Below are 21,965 nucleotides of genomic sequence, written 5' to 3' on the forward strand. Positions count from 1 at the left end.
CAATTTTATAATTTTTTAAATGGCGATATTCGGAGCAAACGTGCAACACACGATTTATCTTTCTGTCTGTCCGTCCGTCCGTCCGTCCGTCCGTCCACCCATCCATCCATCCATCCATCCATCCATCCATCCATCCATCCATCCATCCATCCATCCATCCATCCATCCATCCATCCATCCATCCATCCATTCATTCATTCATTCATCCATTCATTCATTCATTCATTCATTCATTCATTCATTCATTCATTGCAACACACTGCAGGCAGTCCTGAGTGACGTCATCGCCAGGCTGAACTCCGATTGGCTGACGTGGGACGTAATCGACGCGCGTCATGCGCTTCGCTGTTTTTCCGCGTTCGCCTCTTGGACAACGAGTTGCAACTTTGACCGAATACCCTGCTTGACGAAAATCGGAAACCATCTTGATGTTTAGAATGAATTTACTTGCATTTGTTTTGGCTGTGCAAATATACAGCGTGACGCCTGGTAAGTACTTTTCGTTTTATTATCCTGAAGATTGACGCTCTTGGTTTGGAAGTGACGCAGTCATTATTGTTTATTGCTTTCGTTTTCGCCACTCGTGTGTTCCGTCGGCATTTTAAATTCTTTCACCTGAACGCCCGTTTTGTCAGTTATACGGGAATGCATTGCTATTATTAGAAATGTAATGAAGTTGGAAAACTTGAAAATGGCACAAATCAAAGTGATGTGCCCCAGCATAAATATGCAATGGATGAAATGTGGGAAAGCTTACGCACAAGAATGAAATGTTGTTCAGGGGAGTCTTTGCAATTAATAATTAACATTTCACAGTCACGGCAATAAGTTTTTTTTTAACCCTAACCCTATACTACGGATTGTAATGTTTTTAGTTTAAAGGACTATTCAACGATTCATAAAGTAGCAAAGAGCATACGCAAACAACATTGGTGGATGATTTCTGTGATTCCTGATATTTGGTGGATTCACTCTTCCTCGGCCTACACACCTGCTGTGCTGGACCAGCCTGAACCAGAGACAAAGGCAGTCTGACTGAGAATATCCAAGGATCCCACTGCACTAAGTTCATCTCATCCCGAACCAGCGGATCAACATGTCCCGGGGCAACAAAAAAAAAACATCAGTAGTGATGGAGATTTTGTCACCGCAGAGGCATTGAAAGAGATGATGGCTGAGCAGAAGGAGTTCTATGTGGAAATGCTCAACAGACAAGAAGCAACCTTCATGAACTTCACCAAGATGATCATGGAATCTACAACTGCAAGAATCGACGGACTCATGAAAGAGCTTCAGGAGGTCAAATCTAGTCTTCAGTTTTCGCAAGGCCAAATTGATGACCTGAGAGAGATTGAGAAGGAAGTTGGCTCTCTTGAAACACAACTGCAGGCTCTGCCTTCTCAGTCTACAAACGATCAAAACAATGACATCATTTCCAAAATTGACTACAGAGAAAATCAGAGTCGACGAAACAATGTCATTACTGATGGTCTACAACAGGACAATTCCTCTGAGTCCTGGGCAGACAGTGAGCAGAAGGTCAGAGAGTTCTTGTGCGCCAAACTGAAAATTGACTCTATTGAAATCGAAGGAGCCCACTCTACTGGATCTGTGAAACAGAACACTGGAAAACCAAGGCCAATGGTTGTGAAATTCTGAAGCTACAAAGACAAAGAACTCATCATGACCAAAGCGAGAGCCCATCTTAAGAACACTTCAATTTACGTAAATGAGGACTTCTCTGATCTGTTCAGGAAAAAGAGAGCTGACCTCATTCCTGCAATGAAACAAGCCAGGGAGAATGGAAACGATGCTGTCATCAATTATGACCGGCTGGTAATCAAACCACGGAAGCCACTGCAGGACTGAATCCATGTATCCAAATATCAATGATTTATTTTTTTAACTTTTTTTTTTCTCCCTAACAGGTTAACATGACATCGAACATTTGATATAATACTGACCCGGACACAAACTGTTTTTCTAGGTTCTATTGGTATATCTGACTACTATTCTGGGAATGAATTTAAATCCTCTGTCACCCACCAAAGTATGAACAGTGATTTTTCCATCATTCACTTTAATGTTTGCAGCCGGAAGGCAACTTATGGCACTTTAGCTCTATGTTTGACTAGTCTTGATTTCTCTTTTAAAGTAATTGAATTAACTGAAACTTGGTGGAATGATGACACTGCTGAATTGTATAAATTGAGTAACTACAGCCATATTTATAGATACAGAAATGACCAAGTGGGGGGGAGGCGTCTCCTTATATCTTAACTCTAACATGGTATTAAAGAGCGATCTGACATTGAACACTATTTTGTGTCTTCTGCTGAAGCTGTCTTTGTTGAAACGAACCAGTCCATTGTCGCATGTATCGACAGACCACCTAGCTTAGGCGTCGGCAACCTTTTTTACTCATAGAGCCATTTGGGACCGCCCCCCAATAAAAAGAAAGCACCTGGAGCCACAACCCATTTTGACATCATTATATATATGATGCATGTACTATATATTATGCTATGTACAAAAAACTATTGCATTTATGAAAATGAAATCAACAAACTGCTGCAGAGAACACAGAATTTTATTTCTGCATTTTACACTTGGTTGATGCTTAATTTCAAATAAAATACCCGGTGTCTATTTGAGTCCTCGTATTTAAGAAATAAAAATCCAAACTTACCCAACCGACTGAGCAAAAAATGCAAACAGCCTGCAGTCACCTGTCCTCTTATTTATGAGATAAAAATCCAAACTTATCCAAATATTATCCACCAGCACTGAACGAACAATGCAAACCAAAAAAATGCGCAGTCTGCTTCTGTCAGTTGTCCTCCTGAATTAAAAAAACGGACTACTTCGCTTAGTTATGTATTTATGTCACTTTTATAGTAGTGTGCTGGAAAAACGCCGGCTGCCAGACGTGAGGGACGCCAGGAATTCGAATGTCGCACATCGGCGGATGTGACGCATATTTTGGGCGGTAAAAAAATTAAAAAGGTTTAATTTTAATGTTACAAGTTTACCATAATCTTCAAATTCAGAATTATATTTTAAAATGAACAAACTAAAATAAAATTTAATTTTTATAAAATACTGATTATTTTCCAAAGTCACAGGGAGCCACAACAGAAGGATGAAAGAGCCACATGTGGCTCCGGAGCCATGGGTTGCTGACCTATGACCTAGCTCGAGCCTGATTTCAAAAGTGACTTAGCAAAGGTTCTTGACACAATTTCTAAAGAAGGGGAAAAAAAAGTTATTTAATGGGTGATTTAAATATTAACATTATAGAGCACCTGAAGAATAATCGAACGAAGGAATTTATTGATACAATGTCTTTTTATCCTATGATATCAGTTCCAACCAGAGTGACGGAGACGTCTGCCGCTCTGATAGACAATCTTTTTACGAATGAGTTGGGTGTAAGCTGTAAATCAGGGGTTCTGTGCATGGAGGTTGCTGATCGCTGTCCAACTTAATAATATCCAAGAAACACATTGAGCTAACATCAAAAGCTTGTAAATATAAGAGAACAGTTAATGTCACAAACCCAGCTAAATTTAAGTCAGTGATCAGCAAGCATCCATGGACCGATACCCTTCAATCTGTAGACCCACAAGAATCTCACACAATGTATCTCTCAAGCTGTGTTTAGATTGGTGTCTTCCAAACCTCATCATAACCCCTTCAAAGCATGGAGAACGTCAGCCATCATCAAATCTGTAAATACTAAACATAGATTGTACAAACAATATCTTCTTCGTCCAACACCATATCTGTTCATATCTGGTTATACTGACACACTATATATTTTATAACCCTATATTTATAATTAGCACTCTAGTACCGCCTGCAAATATTTGTTCTACTGCACCTTATTGTAAATACTTAGCCAGTCATATCCCTCATGTATTTTATCCCGCATAGTATAACTCACCTCATATTTACCTGATTGCACTGTACCTACTGCTCAGTATTCGTTTAATCTAATTAATCATGCTCAATTGAAAAACGATAGAAACAAATTAAATCATATTATTAGAGGAGCTAGACAACATTATTGCAACAAAGAGCTTACTAAACATAAAAATGACATGTTGTGGAAAACAATGAACTGTATCCTCAATAAAAACAAAAAAAGCAAGAAACTATCTAAAGAATTCAAGGCTAAAGGAGGGCTCATTTCTGACCCTCAAGAAACAATTTCAAGACATTTATCTCAGAAGTTGGTCCTACTCGGGCCTCAAAGATCTCACATAGTAACCATAATCCCCTCGAATTCATGAATTCTCCTATCCTAGACCATATGAATTTCTCAGCTGTTTCTGAAGATGAGGTTCGGAAGACACTCGCGAGTCTGAAAGATTCTTCTCCAGGTTGTGACAATACTGACCGTGAATTATTGAAAACCATCCAGGAACATATTGTACAGCCTTTCACTCATATTTTCAACCTTTCATTAGACCAAGGAACAGTTCCTTCTGAACTCAAAATAGCCCAAATTGTCCCAATTCATAAAGACGATGACCCAGACATTTCCGATCATTATAGACCTATTTCTGTTTTGCCTGCTATATCAAAAATACTTGAAAAACTTGTTTACCGTAAATTAATGGCACATCTCAACAAATACAATATTTTATATACACACCAGTAATGGGTTCAGGAAAAACATACAACTTACATGGCCCTCTTACATTTAGTAAATGAAATATATAGTGCGAGGAATAGAAAGGAAAACACAATAGGTATTTATCGAAGGCATTTGACACGGTCAATCACCATATTCAATTGCAAAAACGGTCTCGTATTGGAGTAAAAAAAGAATGCGCTTCTCTGGTTCAAGAGTTATCGACAAGACAGACAACAGTTTGTATCCTACAATGGAACCAATTCTGCCTTACTTTATATGCAATCCGGAGTGCCTCAAGGATCGATTCTTGGGCCTTTGTTATTTTTGATACACATTAACGACCTGTCAAATGTCTCAGATAAACTGTCCGAAATTTTATTCGCAGACGACGCAAGCGTCCTGTACTCTCACAAAGACCCCAACACCGTTATAAGGGTCGTAAATGAAGAACTTGGTAAACTTGCGGTTGACTTAATATTAAAAAAAAAAAAAAAAAAACGTCATACGTTTTGGTCTCAAATCTCATATATTTAACAAATCGCCAGCAACATATATTGACAACATCCCTACATGTGTTCTACACGATTCCTTGGCATTATGATTGATGGATCATTGTCCTGGAAATCTCATAGGCTAGAGAGGGTCAAAGATTTACAATTCGTTGCCACTATTTTTATGGGACTTTTCTTCTCACCAATTTAAGAAGGCTCTGAAATCACTTCTCTTCCAACCCTGGGCAAATTACGGCCCGCGGGCCACATCCGGCCCTTTTTGCGTCCCTGTCCGTCCCTGCATGAGGCCAATCGTAATTTAAAAAATAAATAAAAATTTGTGTCGTACGTACAATACAACTATTTCGCTTTTATTTTGAAAGGCGTCGCACTTCCGTGTAGCGTCCGTGTATGTGAGCTGTGCGTGAAGGTGAACAGTGCAAAGTAATGCTGCCCGAGAAACGTGTGCTGACCCTCAGAAAAGAAAAGTTGACAAGGAGCGCCGTGTTTTCAACAAGACATGGACTGCCCAGTATTTCTTTACAGAAATGAAAGGTAAAGCCGTGTGCCTGATTTGTGGTGCACAGGTCGCTGTGTTTAAAGAATAGAATTTGAGTCGCAAGCCCAACAAGGACTTTTTATCAAACTTCACACCCAGCGATGCAGCGGCTTTGTCATTTGAGGAAAAATTAAAGAAGTTAATTATTAATCAGTACAATTTATTCTTTTTTTTTTATTTGACCTATACACCACAATTTCACATAGCTTACTATAAATATAAACAGGATAATTGTATTCTTCTAATTACCAGTACCAACTATTTAAAATAAATAATTTAGTGCATTTTACAATGGAAGAAAATTGAGCAGGTTTAAGTTATCGTAGGTGTGGCCCTCTGACACAACTCAGGTTTTTCATGTGGCCCCTTGTAAAAAGTAATTGCCCACCCCTGATTTATGGTTTCCTTTGTGGTTGTATCTTGATTGCTACTCTTTGAGTTTATGTGTGTATCTATGTGTGTATATGTATGTATGTATGTACGTGTGTGTGTGTGTGTGTCTGAATGGCTAACCCAAGGGCGTACGATCCTGATCCAGAAGGATCCTTCAAAGGGTACAGTCCCATCCAACTACCGGCCAATCACCTGCCTCTCCACAACATGGAAGCTGATGTCGGGCATAATATCAGATAAGACCAGCGGGCACATGGATCAATACGTGAGCACTGCTCAGAAAGGGATTGGTAAAAATACCAGAGGAGCAAAACATCAGCTCCTGGTGGATAGAACAGTCACCCAAGACTGCAGAACCAGACGTACCAACCTGAGCACTGCCTGGATTGATTACAAGAAAGCATATGACTCAATGCCACATACTTGGATCACTGAATGCTTGAGGCTGTACAACATCAATGGGACTCTGAGAACCTTCATCGCCAACTCGATGAAACGGTGGAAAACCACACTTGAAGCCAATGGCAAGCCGCTTGCACACGTGACCATCAAATGTGGTATATACCAAGGAGACGCTCTGTCCCCAATGCTGTTCTGTATAGGACTGAACCCCCTCAGCCAAATAATCAACAAGACGGGCTATACCTTGGAATTCCACAGGCAAATGGCAACCTTGACGAGGAAACAAGGAAAGCAGCCACAGCCAAATACCTCCATCGAGTAAGGCAAGTCCTAAGAAGTCAGCTCAACGGCAAGAACAAGTCCCTAGCCGTTAACAGCTACGCCCTACCAGTAATCAGATACCCTGCAGGAATCATACGGTGGCCAAAGGAGGATATACAGACCACAGATATCAAGACACGGAAGCTCCTAACCATGCATGGAGGGTTCCACCCCAAGTCCAGCACCCTGAGAGTGTACACTAGCCGTAAAGAAGGAGGCCGAGGACTAGCGAGCGTGAGAGCCACTATCCAAGATGAAACATCCAAGATCCATAAGTACATCAGGGATAAGGCCCCAATGGATCACGTGCTCAGTGAATGTCTCAGACAATGGGCATCAAAAGAAGATGAGGTGCTGGAGGGACCATCATGGGAGGACAAGCCCCTACATGGGATGTACCACCGAAACATAGCTGAAGTGGCTGATATCCAGAAATCCTACCAATGGCTAGAAAGAGCTGGTCTGAAGGACAGCACAGAGGCACTGATCCTGGCTGCACAAGAACAGGCCTTGAGCACCAGAGCAATAGAGGCCCAAATCTACCACACCAGACAAGACCCCAGGTGTAGATTGTGCAAAGAAGGTCCTGAGACAATCCAGCACATAACTGCAGGGTGTAAGATGCTGGCAGGTAAAGCATACATGGAGCGCCATAACCAAGCAGCTGGAATCGTGTACAGGAACATCTGTGCAGAGTATGGACTGGAGGTCCCAAGATCCAAGTGGGAAACACCTCCAAAGGTGGTAGAGAATGACCAAGCCAAGATCCTCTGGGACTTCCAGATCCAGACAGACAGAATGGTAATGGCGAACCAACCGGACATTGTGGTGGTGGACAAAGAGCAGAGGAAAGCCGTTGTGGTTGACATAGCCATCCCAAATGATGGTAACATTAGGAAAAAGGAACATGAGAAACTTGAGAAATATCAAGGGCTCAGAGAAGAGCTGGAGAAGGCCTGGAGAGTGAAGACTTCAGTGGTACCTGTGGTCATTGGAGCACTAGGGGCAGTAACCCCCAAACTGGAGGAGTGGCTGAAACAGATCCCAGGAAAAACATCTGACATCTCAGTCCAGAAAAGTGCAGTACTAGGAACAGCAAAGATACTGCGTAGAACCCTCAACCTCCCAGGCCTCTGGTAGAGGACCCGAGCTTGAAGGGAAAAAGAGACCACCCACGGGGGGTGAGGACAAGTTTTTTTTTTTATATATATATTTATATGCGAGAGTCGAACTCATGGTCCATGCACACAAGAGTCGAGTGTACCACGACATTCCGCCAAACCCCACCCAGTTTATTAACATAGTGTAGGACTGAGTGACATCATCGCCAGGCTGAACTCCGATTGGCTTAAGAGGGATGGAATGGAAACGCGTCCTGCGATTCGCTCTTTTTCCGCGTCGCAACTATGACCGAATGGCCTGCTTGACGAAAATCGAAAAACAACTTGATGTTTACAATGAATTTACTTGCATTCTTTGTTTTAGCTGTGCAAATATACAGCGTGACGCCTGGTAAGTTGGACTTTTCGGTTTCTGATCCTAAAGATTGACGCTGTTGATTTGGAAGTGACGCAGTCATTATTGTTTATTGCTTTCGTTTTCGCCACTCGTGTGTTCCGTCGGCATTTTAAATTCTTTCACCTGAACGCCCGTTTTGTCAGTTATACGGGAATGCATTGCTATTATTAGAAATGTAATGAAGTTGGAATACTTGAAAATGGCACAAATCAAAGTGATGTGCCCCAGCATAAATATGCAATCGATGAAATATGGAAAAGCCGAGGCACAAGAATGAAATGTTGTACAAGGGAGTCTTTGCAATTAATAATTAACATTTCACAGTCATGGCAATAAAATTTTGTCTAATATTTCAGAAAAAAAAAACATTGTATAGCCTCCTTACATTATTATTTCGATAAGAGTCATCATGTCTCCGTAAATTATATAAGGCAGTTATTTTGTTCAGACAAGTGACATTTATTTAGAATCTAAATAATCTAAGTGAAGAATCTAAGTGGTTCCCAAACTTTTTCAGACTAGCGCCCCCTTGGCTCCCCAGTGAATTCCTAGCGCCCCCCCCCCCCCCCCCCTGTCAGCAAAGTCAAAGTCTCCTTTATTGTCAATTCCTCCGCATGTCAAGACACACAGGTAACATCTAAAAGTGATTCACTTGTCTGAACAATAGGATTGCCTCATCTCATTCGTGGATTTTTTTTTTTTTACAAATTAAGAAGGTTGGCAAAAGTTACGTCATTCGATTTCGTTCCTCAGTGGATGTCAGTCACTGCTGAGGGGCATCGAATATCTCCCTTAGGGTGTCACACTGAAATTGAACATATTAACAACCGAAAGAAAAAAACATAGGCAGGTTGTCAAATTCGAGTTTGACAAGTTTGTGCGGAAGAACCCGTTTGGAGAAACATGACATTTCCAATTTCAAGTGCTGCAAAGTTCCATCTGCAGGCAGAATCATTGAAAATATGAAGATTGATTTGATCATGTGTGTCATTTTTGTGTTTGTCTTCCAGTCATTCACACGCTCAATTATTTCAAGACGGCCTCTCAAGTTGCAAAGCTACCAGAGTACTGGAACGCCGCGTATGTTGACGGCGTTCAGATTCTGCACTTTGACAGCAACCACAGGAAAGCAAAAGCGAAACAAGACTGGGTGGACAAAATCACAGAAGATGATCCGCACTACTGGGAGACAGAGACGGCGAACAGTATTAGAAATGAGCAGTTCTTCAAAGTCAACATTGAAATCGCTAAAAAGCGCTTCAACCAAACTGGAGGTTTGTTTACGTCCAACCTTCTGCTCGTCAAATGACACTTTTTTTGTCACTGCTGGCTTCTCTCTGATCATCGTCCTCGCTGAATCTTGTGCGCCATCCTTTCAGGTGTTCACATGATTCAGGTAATGAGTGGCTGTGAATGGAATGATGAGACTGGGGAGGTTGATGGTTGGGAGCACCACCGTTACGATGGAGAAGACTTCATATCATTTGAGCTGAAGACGATGAGCTGGATCGCAGCATATCCGCAAGCTTTCATCACCAAACTCAAGTGGGACCAAATAGACGGGTTCAATCAATACAAGAAGAATTACCGTACTGAGGTGTGTCCATTTTGGTTGAAGAAGCACGTGAGCAACGGGAGGGACTTCCTGACCAGAACCGGTACATTGTCCTCTCACGCCTTCTCTGCGTCTTTCGAGCTCACACACAATGTCCATCTTTGACGCTCTTTCAAGTTGTTTCTTTTCCTCCATGCACATCCTCCACTCTTCTCTGCATCTTTGCGCGCAGAGCTTCCCAGGGTGTCTCTCCTGCAGAAGACGCCTTCCTCTCCAATCACCTGCCACGCCACGGGTTTCTACCCCAGGACGTCGGACCTCTTTTGGAGGAAGGACGGCGAGCAGATCCACGAGGACGTGGAGATGGGGGAGACCCTCCCCAACCACGACGGAACCTTCCAGACCACGGCCGACCTGAAAGTGGAGCTGACGCCCGCCGCGGAGGGCCGCTACGAATGCGTGTTCAAACTGGATGGCGTCCGGGAGGAGATGGTCACCAAGCTGTACGCCAAAAGCATCCTGAGCAACGCGCGCATCCAGGGTGAGCCACGCGTCGGACACGGCTCGGCGTCACGCCCACAGTCGTTCACGTGTCTCGTTTCCTTGTGAAGAAGAGGAAGACAGGAAGAAGGCGGTGGCCATCGCTGTCCCGCTGTTGGTCGTGGCTCTGGTGGCGATGGCGGTGGCGGTGGGGGTGTTCCTGGCCAAGCGTCCCAAAAGCCAACAAGGTGAACGACGACACAAATGTTTGCTCCGTTTGTGGCGATTCCTAATCTCCTCTCGCTTCTCTTCCATTTCAGCCAATTACGCTCCAGCTTGTAAGTGAGACGTTTTGCTCTTCCTGTTTTGAAAAAATGCCAATGCCTTGAACGTATTTTCTTTTATGCTTTCCAGCACCTCATCTTCTGAGAAGGATTGAATGAACCCCACTCAGGTTGAAGGGATGTCTTCTTTTCTTGGGTGCCATGCTTGATTGAATCATCACATTCCAACTGTATGAAATATTTACATTATATTTATATTTTTTTATATTCGCTGGTGGGAGCGCAACCGGACCCCCTGCAGTTTGCCTCCCGCCCTGGTTTTGTGGAAGACGATGTAGTGATTTATTTACCGCACAGAACACCGCTTCACCTGGGAGGATCATGTTCTCCGATTTCTCCAGCGCTTTTAACACCTTCCAGCCGTCACCGCTCAGGGTGAAGATGGGTGTGGACCAGCGCCTGCCTGGCTGCACGGACAATAGACTTCCTCACCGGCAGGCCGCAGTATGTGAGGTTACATCGCTGTGAGTCTGACGTGGTGCGCTGGAGCACAGGTGTCCCCCAGGGTACGGTGCTCGCTCCTTTCCTTTTCGCCCTTTACACTTTGGACTTTACCCACATCCAGAAGTTCTCCGACGACACGGCCATTGTTGGATATGTTTCGAAGGGGAACGATCTGGAATACAGGACGGTCATCAAGGACTTTGCCAGCTGGTGTGAGCACAACCAGCTTCAGCTGGACGCCAGCAAGACAAAGGAGATGATTGTGAGCTTCAGGAGGACAGCACCCCACTTCACTCCGGTGAACATCCAGGGATCGGACATTGAGGTAGTGGAGAACTACAAATCCCTGGGTGTTGGCCTTAACAACAGACTGGACTGGACTGATCACACCCACGCCCTGTACAAGAAGGGCCAGAGTCGCCTCCACCTGCTGAGGAGACTGAGGTCCTTGCAGGGCTCTCCTCAGGACCTTCTATGACTCTGTGGTGGCCTCAGCCAAATATGCGCAAATGAAAAAATGCTTTAAAAAGGCGGGGCTTTTTGTCTTGAAACAGATTACATTTTTTCCATTATTTGTAATAGGAAAAATAGATTCGGAATTTGACCGATTGGCTTCTCGAACCGCCTTCTGGAACGGATTGTGGTCAGAAACCAAGGTTTGACTGTATTTTTGCTATTCTTGTTAAAATCACACTTACATGTGAACTGGAATAGATGATAATAAATTATATTTATAACGCACTTTACATTCGGAGGAATCTCAAAGTGCTACATGGCAAGAAAAAACAAGAAAACAAAGTAAGGACAAGTGTAAAACAACTGGACGACGTTTTGGATGTACTGAAGGCTCTGGAGGCTCTTGCTAGGGATCCCGATGAGGAGAGCGTTACAATAGTCTAACCTTGAGGAGATAAAGGCGTGGACAAGTTTCTCAGCATCCGTCAGGGTAAGTGTGAGGCGGAGTTTGGAAATATTCCTGAGGTGGAAGAAGGAGGTTTTGCAGATGTGTTTTATGCGTGACTCTAGGTTGACTTGAGGGTCCACTTTCACACCCAGGTTGGTGACAGTGGCTGAGAGGGGGATAGTGTGACCGGCGAATGAGATGCTTGTTAATGGGCAGATATGGATCTGACGGGGAGTGCCAATTAACATGGCTTGGGTTTTGTCAGTGTTGACTTGCAGGAAGCTGAGATTCATCCACGCCTTTATCTCCTCCAGACGCAGGGAGAGGATGGATGAGGGAGATGGAGGAGACTGGATTGTGGAGGGCGGGGAGGTCGAGTTTGAGGTATAGCTGGGTGTCGTCCGCATAACAATGATATGAGATGCCGAACTTCCTGATTATTTTGCCGAGGGGTAGCATGTCGAGAGTGAAGAGGGTAGGACCGAGTACAGATCCCTGGGGGACACCGGAGGTGACAGTGTGAGTGTCGGAGTTTTTCCCTCCCAGGGAAACGTACTCGGTTCGGTTCGAGAGGTAGGACTGAAGCCAGGTTAGAGCAGTGCCAGAGAATCCAGTTGAGTGAAGTTGGTTAAGGAGGATATTGTGGTGGACAGTGTCAAATGCAGCGGACAGATCCGACAGAATGAGGAGTGACGGGGAGCCATGAGAAGGTCGTTGGTGACCCTAACAAGGGCTGTTTCGGTGCTGTGGCCAGAGCGAAAACCCAATTTGAAATTTCTCAGCAATTTTATTGCAGGGGAGATGAGTGTGAAGTTGGGCAGCTACCACTTTTTCCAGAACCTTGGAGAGGGACGGGAGGTTAGATATCGGTCTGTAGTTGGCAAGGTTGTCCGGGTCAAGTGAGGGTTTTTGGAGCAGGCGGGTAATGATGGCTGTCTTCAATGCAGGGGGTACAGAGCCAGACTGGAGTGAGAGGTTGATGACATTGGTTATGAGGGGACTAATGGCTGAGGTTTGTTCTTTAATGAGAGCTGTGGGAAAAGGGTCCACGGCACATGTGGAGGGTTTCATCTTTTTGATGATGTCCTCTACCTCCGACTGCGAGATAGGGGAGAAGCAGCGGAGAGGCTGGACTGTCCCGGGTGGAAGGAAGGGGGGTGGAGGGGCCAGAAGAGGAGAGGAGCTGGGTGCTGATGTTGTCAACCTTAGCGGTAAAGAAGGTCATGAAGTTATCGCCCAGTTGACTTCATCAGACGCAGCTCACTGGTGTACCAGGGGGCTGAGCGTGAAAAAGTTTTGTTTTTTGGGGGGGTGTGGATACCTAAAAGTTTGGCCAAAGAGTTATTGTAATGGTCCACTGCCTTGCTGACTGATGGAAAGCTTGCAGAGGAGGAGGAGAGAAGCTGGAGGTCCTGTGCTATAGTGTCTTGGTTGATGTTTTTGAAAATCTGAATGAGATTTGCCGCTTGGGTTTGGAGTGGGGGCGTGGGAAAGGCAGTTCCATTTGAATACGTTTGTGGTCAGACACACCGACCTCGTGAACTTGTAGGTTGCTTGTAGGGTCCAGGCGACCGTGGGCCGACCGCGCCGGCCTCACCAACACCGTCCTCTCCTTCCTCGCCAGCTCCGCCCGACAGGGCCTCTCCGCTCAACTTATGGCCCGTTGCGGTCCCGGCAACTGCGGCCCGACCGCTCCAGCCTGCACACTAAAATCAAATGCTAAAAACTAAATTTAATGATGGCTAACAAATAAATAAATAAATAAATAATTAAATAAATAAATAAATAAATAAATAAATACAAACACTAAAACGAAACTAATTCTGGTGGAGAAGCGGCGAACAAACAGCGCCAGCGTCCTCTCCCCAGATTACTTCCTCCAAATGTTCAAATAATAAGACATAGTGAAAGCCAAATTGAGCAAATTGGCTATTTCAAAAGTGTGTGTCAAACTGGTAGCCCTTTGCCTTCATCAGTACCCAGGAAGTAGCTCTCGGTTTAAGAAAGGTTGGTGACCCTTGCTCTACACCATGCGTGGCACCTGATACAATTTTGTTTCGTCTCTGCTAGCGGCACTTGTCTTTGTCCTTGTTTCTTATTTAACCTTTTTTGAAATTTTGGCACTCGTTCGCGCTGCTGTAACAAGTAAATTTCCCCGCTGTGGGATGAATAAAGTTCTATCATCATCATTTAGAAATGTTTCTTATTTCATATTGAAATGCAGCTGATGCACTTTGTTTAAAACGGGCTGTATGCATAGTTTTGAGTCAATTCTAATTGTATTTACTTCACTAGTTCTTCCACACACCGCTGGAGGGAGCCAACATACCACAAGTAATAGCCGCATCACAGTTTGCTTTGTTTAATTGCTTTTTGCTAAGCGAGCTACTGATCAATTTGATATATATTATACCTCGAGAATGTCGACTGCGGGGCATTTACAGTACAAAGACAAAATCGTGCGGCGTAAACTCGGCGCTATTTTCTGGGTCATCTCGCTGCTTTTCAGACTCGCACTACTCAACTCGCTACGTTCATTTTAGTATCTTTAAAGTGGTAATTATGATTGTTCTCACTTTGGGCTGGAACAAGACTGATTCAATGTATTTATTCTTATCACTTGATTCTGAGGGCTTTTGATGGATCAGTTTGAGCTGAAAGTATTCAATCAATAACGACCATTTGGATCACAAAGCATCTAGTTATCAAGTTATTTTTGATGATGGATGTCATGAGACGTGAGGACAGTTCACAGCAAGTACTGCAAATCATATTTTAGTCAATAGAGGGCGCCACAAGACCGATACAAGATCTTGTAGCGCCACATCAGCTGGGGCAAAACTGACACACGTCATCCAAAACGAAATTTGAAAGACAGCAAATTGTTTACAAAAGCTTTGCCACAGTGATCATTTAAGTTAAGAGTGCTAGTGCCGTTAAGTGAACTTCATGTACCATATCAGCTAGCTTTATAGTAGACGGGAATACATGGCTATAACTGTTGGAAATTTAAGTTCATCAATTTGGAAAATTAAAAAAATGACACAAATCAAAGTCGTGCACACAATCATAAATATGCAAACGATGAAATATGGAAAAGCCATCGTACATTAGTGAAATGTTATACAGGAGAGTATGTAATTAATAATTAACATTTCACGATAATGGAAATAAAATTGTATCTAATCTTTCCAAGAAAATCATTATATAGCCTCCTGAATATTATATAAATAATAAATACTCGAGTTGTTCGAATTGTTTTATTTTTATTCATTTATTTTTGGCAAATTAAAAAGTGAGAACAGAGGAGGCAATCAGTGATTTTTAACAAAACTGGCCATAGGTGAATCTTTCACCCAGCGCTCCACTATTCCACATGCAATTAGGCGGCAAGTTGACCTACGTTCAGCAATCAAGCTGGATTTATGGATATTTTCAAAGATAAAAGCCCTCGACGGTCACGTGATTTCACGGAAAGCCAAACTTTAATTTACGTTGTGGTTACGCAGCCCACCGGGGGTGGCGCTGTTTCAACTAGTGGTTAATTTTAATATATATATATAAATGGATTTTCAAGACACGCGCGCACGCACACGCACACACACGCACAGTCATATGCGGGAGTCGAACTCATGGTCCATGCACACAAGACAGTCGAGTGTACCCCGACACTCAGCCATCCCCACGCCCAGTTTATTATCATACTGACTGACGTTTTTGCCAGGCTGAACTCCGATTGGCTTAAGAGGGACATAATGGAAACGCGTCCTGCGCTTCGCTGTTGCCCCGCCTTCGCCTCTCGGACGACGCGTCGCAACTTTGACCGAATGGCCTGCTTGACGAAAATCGAAAAACAACTTGATGTTTACAATGAATTTACTTGCATTCTTTGTTTTGGCTGTGCAAATATACAGCGTGACGCCTGGTAAGTTGGACTTTTCGGTCTCTTATCCTAAAGATTGACGCTCTTGATTTGGAAGTGACGCAGTCATTATTGTTTATTGCTTTCGTTTTCGCCACTCGTCTGTTGCGTCGTTATTTTAAGTTCTTTCACCTGAACGCCCGTTTTGTCACAGTCATACGGGAATACATTGCTATTATTATAAATGTAATCAAGTTGGAAAACTTGAAAATGGCACAAATCAAAGTGTTGTGCCCCAGCATAAATATGCAATCGATGAAATATGGAAAAGCCTACGCACAAGAATGAAATGTTGTACAGGGGAGTCTTTGCAATTAATAATTAACATTTCACAGTCATGGCAATAAAATTGTGTCTAATATTTCAGAAAAAAAACATTGTATAGCCTCCTTAAATTATTATTTCGATAAGAGTCATCATGTCTCCGTAAATTATATAAGGCAGTTCTTTTGTTCAGACAAGTGACATTTATGTAGATGTTACCTGCTGACAGTTGCGACTGTGAGGAAGACGGGAGACACAATTGAAACTGTCAGCAGGTAACATCTAAAAGTGTTTCACTTGTCTGAACAATAGGATTGCCTCATATTATTAGTGGATTTTTTTTTTTTTTTTTACAAATTAAGAAAGTTGGCAAAAGTTACGTCTTTCGAGTTCTCTCCTCAGTGGATGTCAGTCACTGCTGAGGGGCATCGAATATCTCGCTTGGGGCGTCACACTGAAATCGGACATATTAACAACTGAGAAAAGAAAAAAAACATAGGCAGGTTGTCAAATTCAAGTTTGACAAGTTTGTGCGGAAGAACGCGTTTGGAGAAACATGACATTTCCAATTTCAAGTGCTGCAAAGTTCCATCTGCAGGCAGAATCATTGAAAATATGAAGATTGATTTGATCATGTGTGTCATTTTTGTGTTTGTCTTCCAGTCATTCACACGCTCAATTATTTCTCGACGGGCTCTCAAGTTGCAAAGCTACCAGAGTACTGGGAGGCCGCGTATGTTGACGGCGTTCAGATTCTGCACTTTGACAACAACCACAGGAAAGCAAAAGCGAAACAAGACTGGGTGGACAAAATCACAGAAGATGATCCGCACTACTGGGAGAGAAATACGGCGGCCAGTATTGGAAATGAGCAGGTCTTCAAATTCAACATTGAAATCGCTAAAAAGCGCTTCAACCAAACTGGAGGTTTGTTTACGTCCAACCTTCTGCTCGTCAAATGACACTTTTTTTTTGTCACTGCTGGCTTCTCTCTGATCATCGTCCTCGCTGAATCTTGTGCGCCATCATTTCAGGTGTTCACATGCTTCAGGTAATGAGTGGCTGTGAATGGAATGATGAGACTGGGGAGGTTGATGGTTGGGAGCACTACAGTTACGATGGAGAAGACTTCATATCATTTGAGCTGAAGACGATGAGCTGGATCGCAGCACATCCGCAAGCTTTCATCACCAAACTCAAGTGGGACCAAATAGACGGGTACAATCAATACAAGAAGAATTACTTCACTGAGGAGTGTCCTTTATATTTGAAGAAGCACGTGAGCAACGGGAGGGACTTCCTGACCAGAACCGGTACATTGTCCTCTCACGCCTTCTCTGCGTCTTTCGAGCTCACACACAATGTCCATCTTTGACGCTCTTTCAAGTTGTTTCTTTTCCTCCATGCACATCCTCCACTCTTCTCTCCATCTTTGCGCGCAGAGCTTCCCAGGGTGTCTCTCCTGCAGAAGACGCCTTCCTCTCCAATCACCTGCCACGCCACGGGTTTCTACCCCAGGACGTCGGACCTCTTTTGGAGGAAGGACGGCGAGCAGATCCACGAGGACGTGGAGATGGGGGAGACCCTCCCCAACCACGACGGAACCTTCCAGACCACGGCCGACCTGAAAGTGGAGCTGACGCCCGCCGCGGAGGGCTGCTACGAATGCGTGTTCAAACTGGATGGCGTCCGGGAGGAGATGGTCACCAAGCTGTACGCCAAAAGCATCCTGAGCAACGTGCGCATCCAGGGTGAGGCACGCGTCGGACACGGCTCGGCGTCACGCCCACAGTCGTTCACGTGTCTCGTTTCCTTGTGAAGAAGAGGAAGACAGGAAGAAGGCGGTGGCCATCGCTGTCCCGCTGGGGGTCCTGGCTCTGGTGGCGATGGCGGTGGCGGTGGGGGTGTTCCTGGCCAAGCGTCCCAAAAGCCAACAAGGTGAACGACGACACAAATGTTTGCTCCGTTTGTGGCGATTCCTAATCTCCTCTCGCTTCTCTTCCATTTCAGCCAATTACGCTCCAGCTTGTAAGTGAGACGTTTTCCGCTTGCTGTTTTGAAAAAATGCCAATGCCTTGAACGTATTTTCTTTTATGCTCCCTCAGCCAGCACCTCATCTTCTGAGAAGGATTGAATGAACCCCACTAAGGTTGAAGGGATGTCTTCTTTTCTTGGGTGCCACGCTTGATTGAATCATCACATTCCAACTGTATGAAATACTTGGAAATGTTTCTTATTTCAAATTGAAGTGCGACAGTTTTATAAGTGCGGTGAATTCTAATTGTATTTACTTCACTAGTTCTTCCAAATACCGCTAGAGGGAGCCAACATGCCACAAGTGATATCCGCATCACGCATTACTTTTTTTTAAGTGCTTTTTTGTTAAGCGAGCTACTAATCTAATTGATACAAGTTTGAGTATCATTATAAAAATGTTTGAAATGAGGTTTCTGGTCACTGTATTGGATATATAATTTAGCAAGGATAAGCAAGAAATTTATGATAAAGAACACGTCTTTTTTCTGTTGTCTTCTAAAAAAAACATACAAAACACATTCCTATTTACAGAAAAGTCCATGTCGAGTTTATTTTTGATATTTTTATTTTATTTTTGATGTGTATTTTGATCAATAGACAATTCAACTTTAGCAAGTAAACGCATATTTACATATTTGAGAAGGAACAAGTTGAAGAAAATCTTATAGTTCCTTCCCCCTTCCACATAATAATAAAATAAAACAAGATAATAAGTGCAAAACTTCATCAAGTACAAACCAAACACCTCACGAGAAAATATATACAAAACCAGACAAGAAATAATTCATAAATATAAAGCGAAATGTCGACACTTACGGCTGTCCATATAATCTTCTTGTTCTGTCGTTATAGATTTTTTTCAATTGGAATATATTTATACAATACTTTATCTCATTGAAAAGAGAAGGCACGAATAGAAATTGATGGAACTGAAATTGAAATGGTGCAGGAAAACAAATTTATATACGTTGAATCATTAGTTAATCGGATAAACTGAGAAAGGGGAAGGAATCTAAAAAGGTATGCTTTTTTTCAGTTTGTTGGTTTATTGTTTGTTTGTTGTACGGACTTACATATGACACTTTAGTGTTATATGTTTTCTTATTTATCTTTTTACGTTTTAAATATGTTCGAAATAGATATAAATCAATCAATCAATCATTTTGCTTTTTAATCCCATATACAGCTCCACAGTGAGTTAAATATGGCACTTTAAAGTGTTATTGATTGTATTTGATTTGTATTCATTTCCCCCCTCCTTTTATGTTTGAAATATGTTCGGAATAAAGACTCATCAACAGTTACGCATTCAAATAAATCATCGATTGTCATACGTTCAACTGCTCTGCATTTCAAGTCACGGCCAACAAACAGGCCCCCCCCCCCCCCCCCCCCCCTCCCTTCATGTAATTGCCTGCTACACCGCTAAAAACAACTAGCACGTCCCAAACATGGGTCCGAAGAAGGCACCAGCGGCTCCTCTCTCTTCGGTGGAGGAGGTCGATGATATTAAAAAGGCGTTGGACTTCCTCACTGAAGAAGTCTCTGCTGTCAGCCTGGAGCAGAAAGCTCTCCTTTAGCTGGTTGAGGAGCTTAAAGCTCTCCGCATCCAGAATGAGGAAAAGGAAAAGAGAATCACCTTCCTGGAAAGCAGGGTTGCCGACCTGGAGCAGTACACCAGAATTAACGATGTGATCATCAACATCAAAGCCCGGTCATACGCCCGGCCATTGGCCGCTGACGAGGGAGGGGAGCCCGGTGAACTGGATGTTAGCTCCACGGAGCGACAGGTGGCTACTTTCCTGCAGTCCAAGGGGATACAGCTGGACCGATACCAATGATCATCCTGCAGGACTGTAAGGTAAACTCCACTCACAAGCATGACACACACCGAAAGAAGTCACTTGAAGACAACAGGAACATAACTCCGAGGATTAGTGAACACGACAATCATTTCAATACACTGACCACAGTTCACTGGATTTGGAACATGATATAGACCCGGATAACAACTTCTTCAACTCAATCAACAATAACTGCAGTTACTATACTGAATTTAATGGAATCAATAAAGATAGCAAACTGTCCATTCTACATATTAACAGTAGGAGTCTGTATGCCAACTTCACAAACATTAAGGATTATCTTCATCACTTTACTCACCCATTCAACATGATTGCAATAATGGAAACATGGATCAACACAGTAAAAGAGCTGGAGGGATATGACTTTCTACACATAGAATGACCAAACAAAGGTGGAGGAGGAGTTGCGCTCTATGTGGAAAAGACATTAAACGTCAGGGTGATATGTCAATGGTAGTGTTGGATTTTGTCCACAATTTAGGGAGTGCGTTATCTGCGCCTCACGGCAAAAGCCTTTGCCAATCACCTGTTATCCAATTTACTCACTGCGTGCTCGTTTGATTTCTTCAGATTTAGGAAAATGCAAAGACACTGAAGCAGAAATTAGACTTACACAGATTGGTTGAGTTCAATCACAATTCTTGTTCAAAAAGCTCTGTTTTCAGGAAAGTACAATACAGCGCTGGGCCCTTCAAGAGCGGAAAGTCTCCATTCAGAAAAGGCAAAGTCCAAGGTTGTTAGATCAGTTTTATATTCAGTAGCACATTGTGGGCCGGGATTGATGGGCGATGAGTCTTCGGGGTGGGGCAAGTTCGAAGGAGAGTCTGCTTGCATAGGAGTGGTGCTGATTATGGGCGATTCGGTGTGGAGGTGGGGGGCTGTTGGTGTGTGTGTGTGGAGGGGGGCTGTTGTCTTCCATCACGTCTTTCGGGCTTGGCGATCATCTTTGGCCGAGTTCTCGGGTGGGGGCTGTTGTCTTCCCTCCCGTCTTTCGGCCTTGGCGATCATCTTTGGCCGAGTCTTTGGGTGGCTCCTTCTGGCACCTGCTGGTTTTATGTCCACGTGACCTTCCTGTGAACATTCTTCTCCAATCTTGGACATACACTGTCGTACTGCTGGATTCTTTTAATTTTGTCGTTTTGTACGAAATTATGTTAGCTTTTGGCTGTGACATCATTAATCTATTGCTGTTCTTTTGATACATCATGTCTTTGCTTATTCTTAGTTTAATCATGCTTCCAACCGTATCTTTTCTTTGTTAGGCAAACTATCTCCCTATGTGCAGAGTGTTCAGTAGTAATCAAAAACTGGCGTCTAGCATTAGTCAAAACATAAGATACAATCAAGTACTGAACGGTCAAGACGACTCTGGCCGTGTCCATGATTCAGAGAAAAAACATCAGGCGTGCATTCCACAGTTCCTTAAGGGTCATTAAGGTATTTAGGCAATATATCAAAAGTCATTTGTTATTTCAAAGTCCTCAGAAATATATATATCAGATCATAAAGTTATAAAAACCTTTCTCATCACCACTTATCAAAAATGTCTAGTTATGTCTTCTTTATTGATTTGGTGTGTAGGTATAATTATATGCTTCAAATGTTTCTTTTATTTATTTAATATGTGAATATACTTGTCTGCTTATGTACTTTATTCAATGAGGTTTGAGCATATCTGTTTTTGTAGCGAGGCAGGACTTTTTGTATTTCGACCTCATTCCTTCAAAAGCTATACGGGTCATTCATGGGGCAGGATACAGGGATCACGCAAATTCGTTATTCCTACAGTCAAAACTCATCAAACTCAAAAGGTATCGTGGAATT

General features: G+C 43.1%; 2 protein-coding genes and 1 long non-coding RNA gene across 7 annotated transcripts; 2 read left to right on the forward strand and 1 right to left on the reverse strand.

Moving 5' to 3' along the window:
- The first annotated feature begins 356 nt into the window (after positions 1-356).
- Positions 357-19,580, forward strand: LOC148403343 (major histocompatibility complex class I-related protein 1-like). 3 transcript variants are annotated; one of them, XM_088370726.1, is made up of 7 exons: positions 15,817-15,978; positions 16,903-17,166; positions 17,274-17,552; positions 17,682-17,990; positions 18,061-18,177; positions 18,250-18,267; positions 18,345-19,580. In XM_088370726.1, the coding sequence occupies exons 1-7, from the start codon at positions 15,915-15,917 to the stop codon at positions 18,371-18,373; spliced, it is 1,080 nt and encodes a 359-aa protein (XP_088226852.1). In that variant the 5' UTR covers positions 15,817-15,914; the 3' UTR covers positions 18,374-19,580. The 3 variants fall into 3 exon arrangements, with proteins under 3 accessions (XP_088226843.1, XP_088226852.1, XP_088226834.1); XM_088370717.1 differs by lacking the exon at positions 15,817-15,978 and adding an exon at positions 357-489 and having other exon boundaries at positions 18,061-18,267; XM_088370708.1 differs by having other exon boundaries at positions 18,061-18,267.
- On the forward strand, positions 499-11,895 carry LOC148403344 (class I histocompatibility antigen, F10 alpha chain-like). Of its 3 annotated transcripts, XM_088370651.1 has the most exons (7): positions 8,167-8,320; positions 9,337-9,600; positions 9,706-9,984; positions 10,114-10,422; positions 10,493-10,609; positions 10,682-10,699; positions 10,776-11,895. In XM_088370651.1, exons 1-7 carry the CDS (start codon positions 8,257-8,259, stop codon positions 10,802-10,804), a joined length of 1,080 nt encoding a protein of 359 aa, XP_088226777.1. In that variant the 5' UTR covers positions 8,167-8,256; the 3' UTR covers positions 10,805-11,895. The 3 variants fall into 3 exon arrangements, with proteins under 3 accessions (XP_088226759.1, XP_088226777.1, XP_088226766.1); XM_088370640.1 differs by having other exon boundaries at positions 10,493-10,699; XM_088370633.1 differs by lacking the exons at positions 8,167-8,320; positions 9,706-9,984; positions 10,114-10,422; ... (1 more) ...; positions 10,682-10,699; positions 10,776-11,895 and adding an exon at positions 499-7,989 and having other exon boundaries at positions 9,337-9,448.
- A 107-nt stretch (positions 19,581-19,687) lies between the features above and the next one.
- Positions 19,688-21,213, reverse strand: LOC148403345 (uncharacterized). Its single transcript, XR_015857494.1, has 3 exons — positions 20,755-21,213; positions 19,916-20,130; positions 19,688-19,832 (listed from the first exon to the last, which is right to left on the reverse strand). It is a non-coding gene; the product is annotated as an uncharacterized LOC148403345 (long non-coding RNA).
- Positions 21,214-21,965: the final 752 nt, after the last annotated feature.

Source organism: Syngnathus floridae, chromosome 1 (assembly GCF_059516105.1).
Source record: "Syngnathus floridae isolate MCC-2025c chromosome 1, RoL_Sflo_1.0, whole genome shotgun sequence".
In the NCBI taxonomy this organism is placed as follows: Eukaryota; Metazoa; Chordata; class Actinopteri; order Syngnathiformes; family Syngnathidae; genus Syngnathus; species Syngnathus floridae.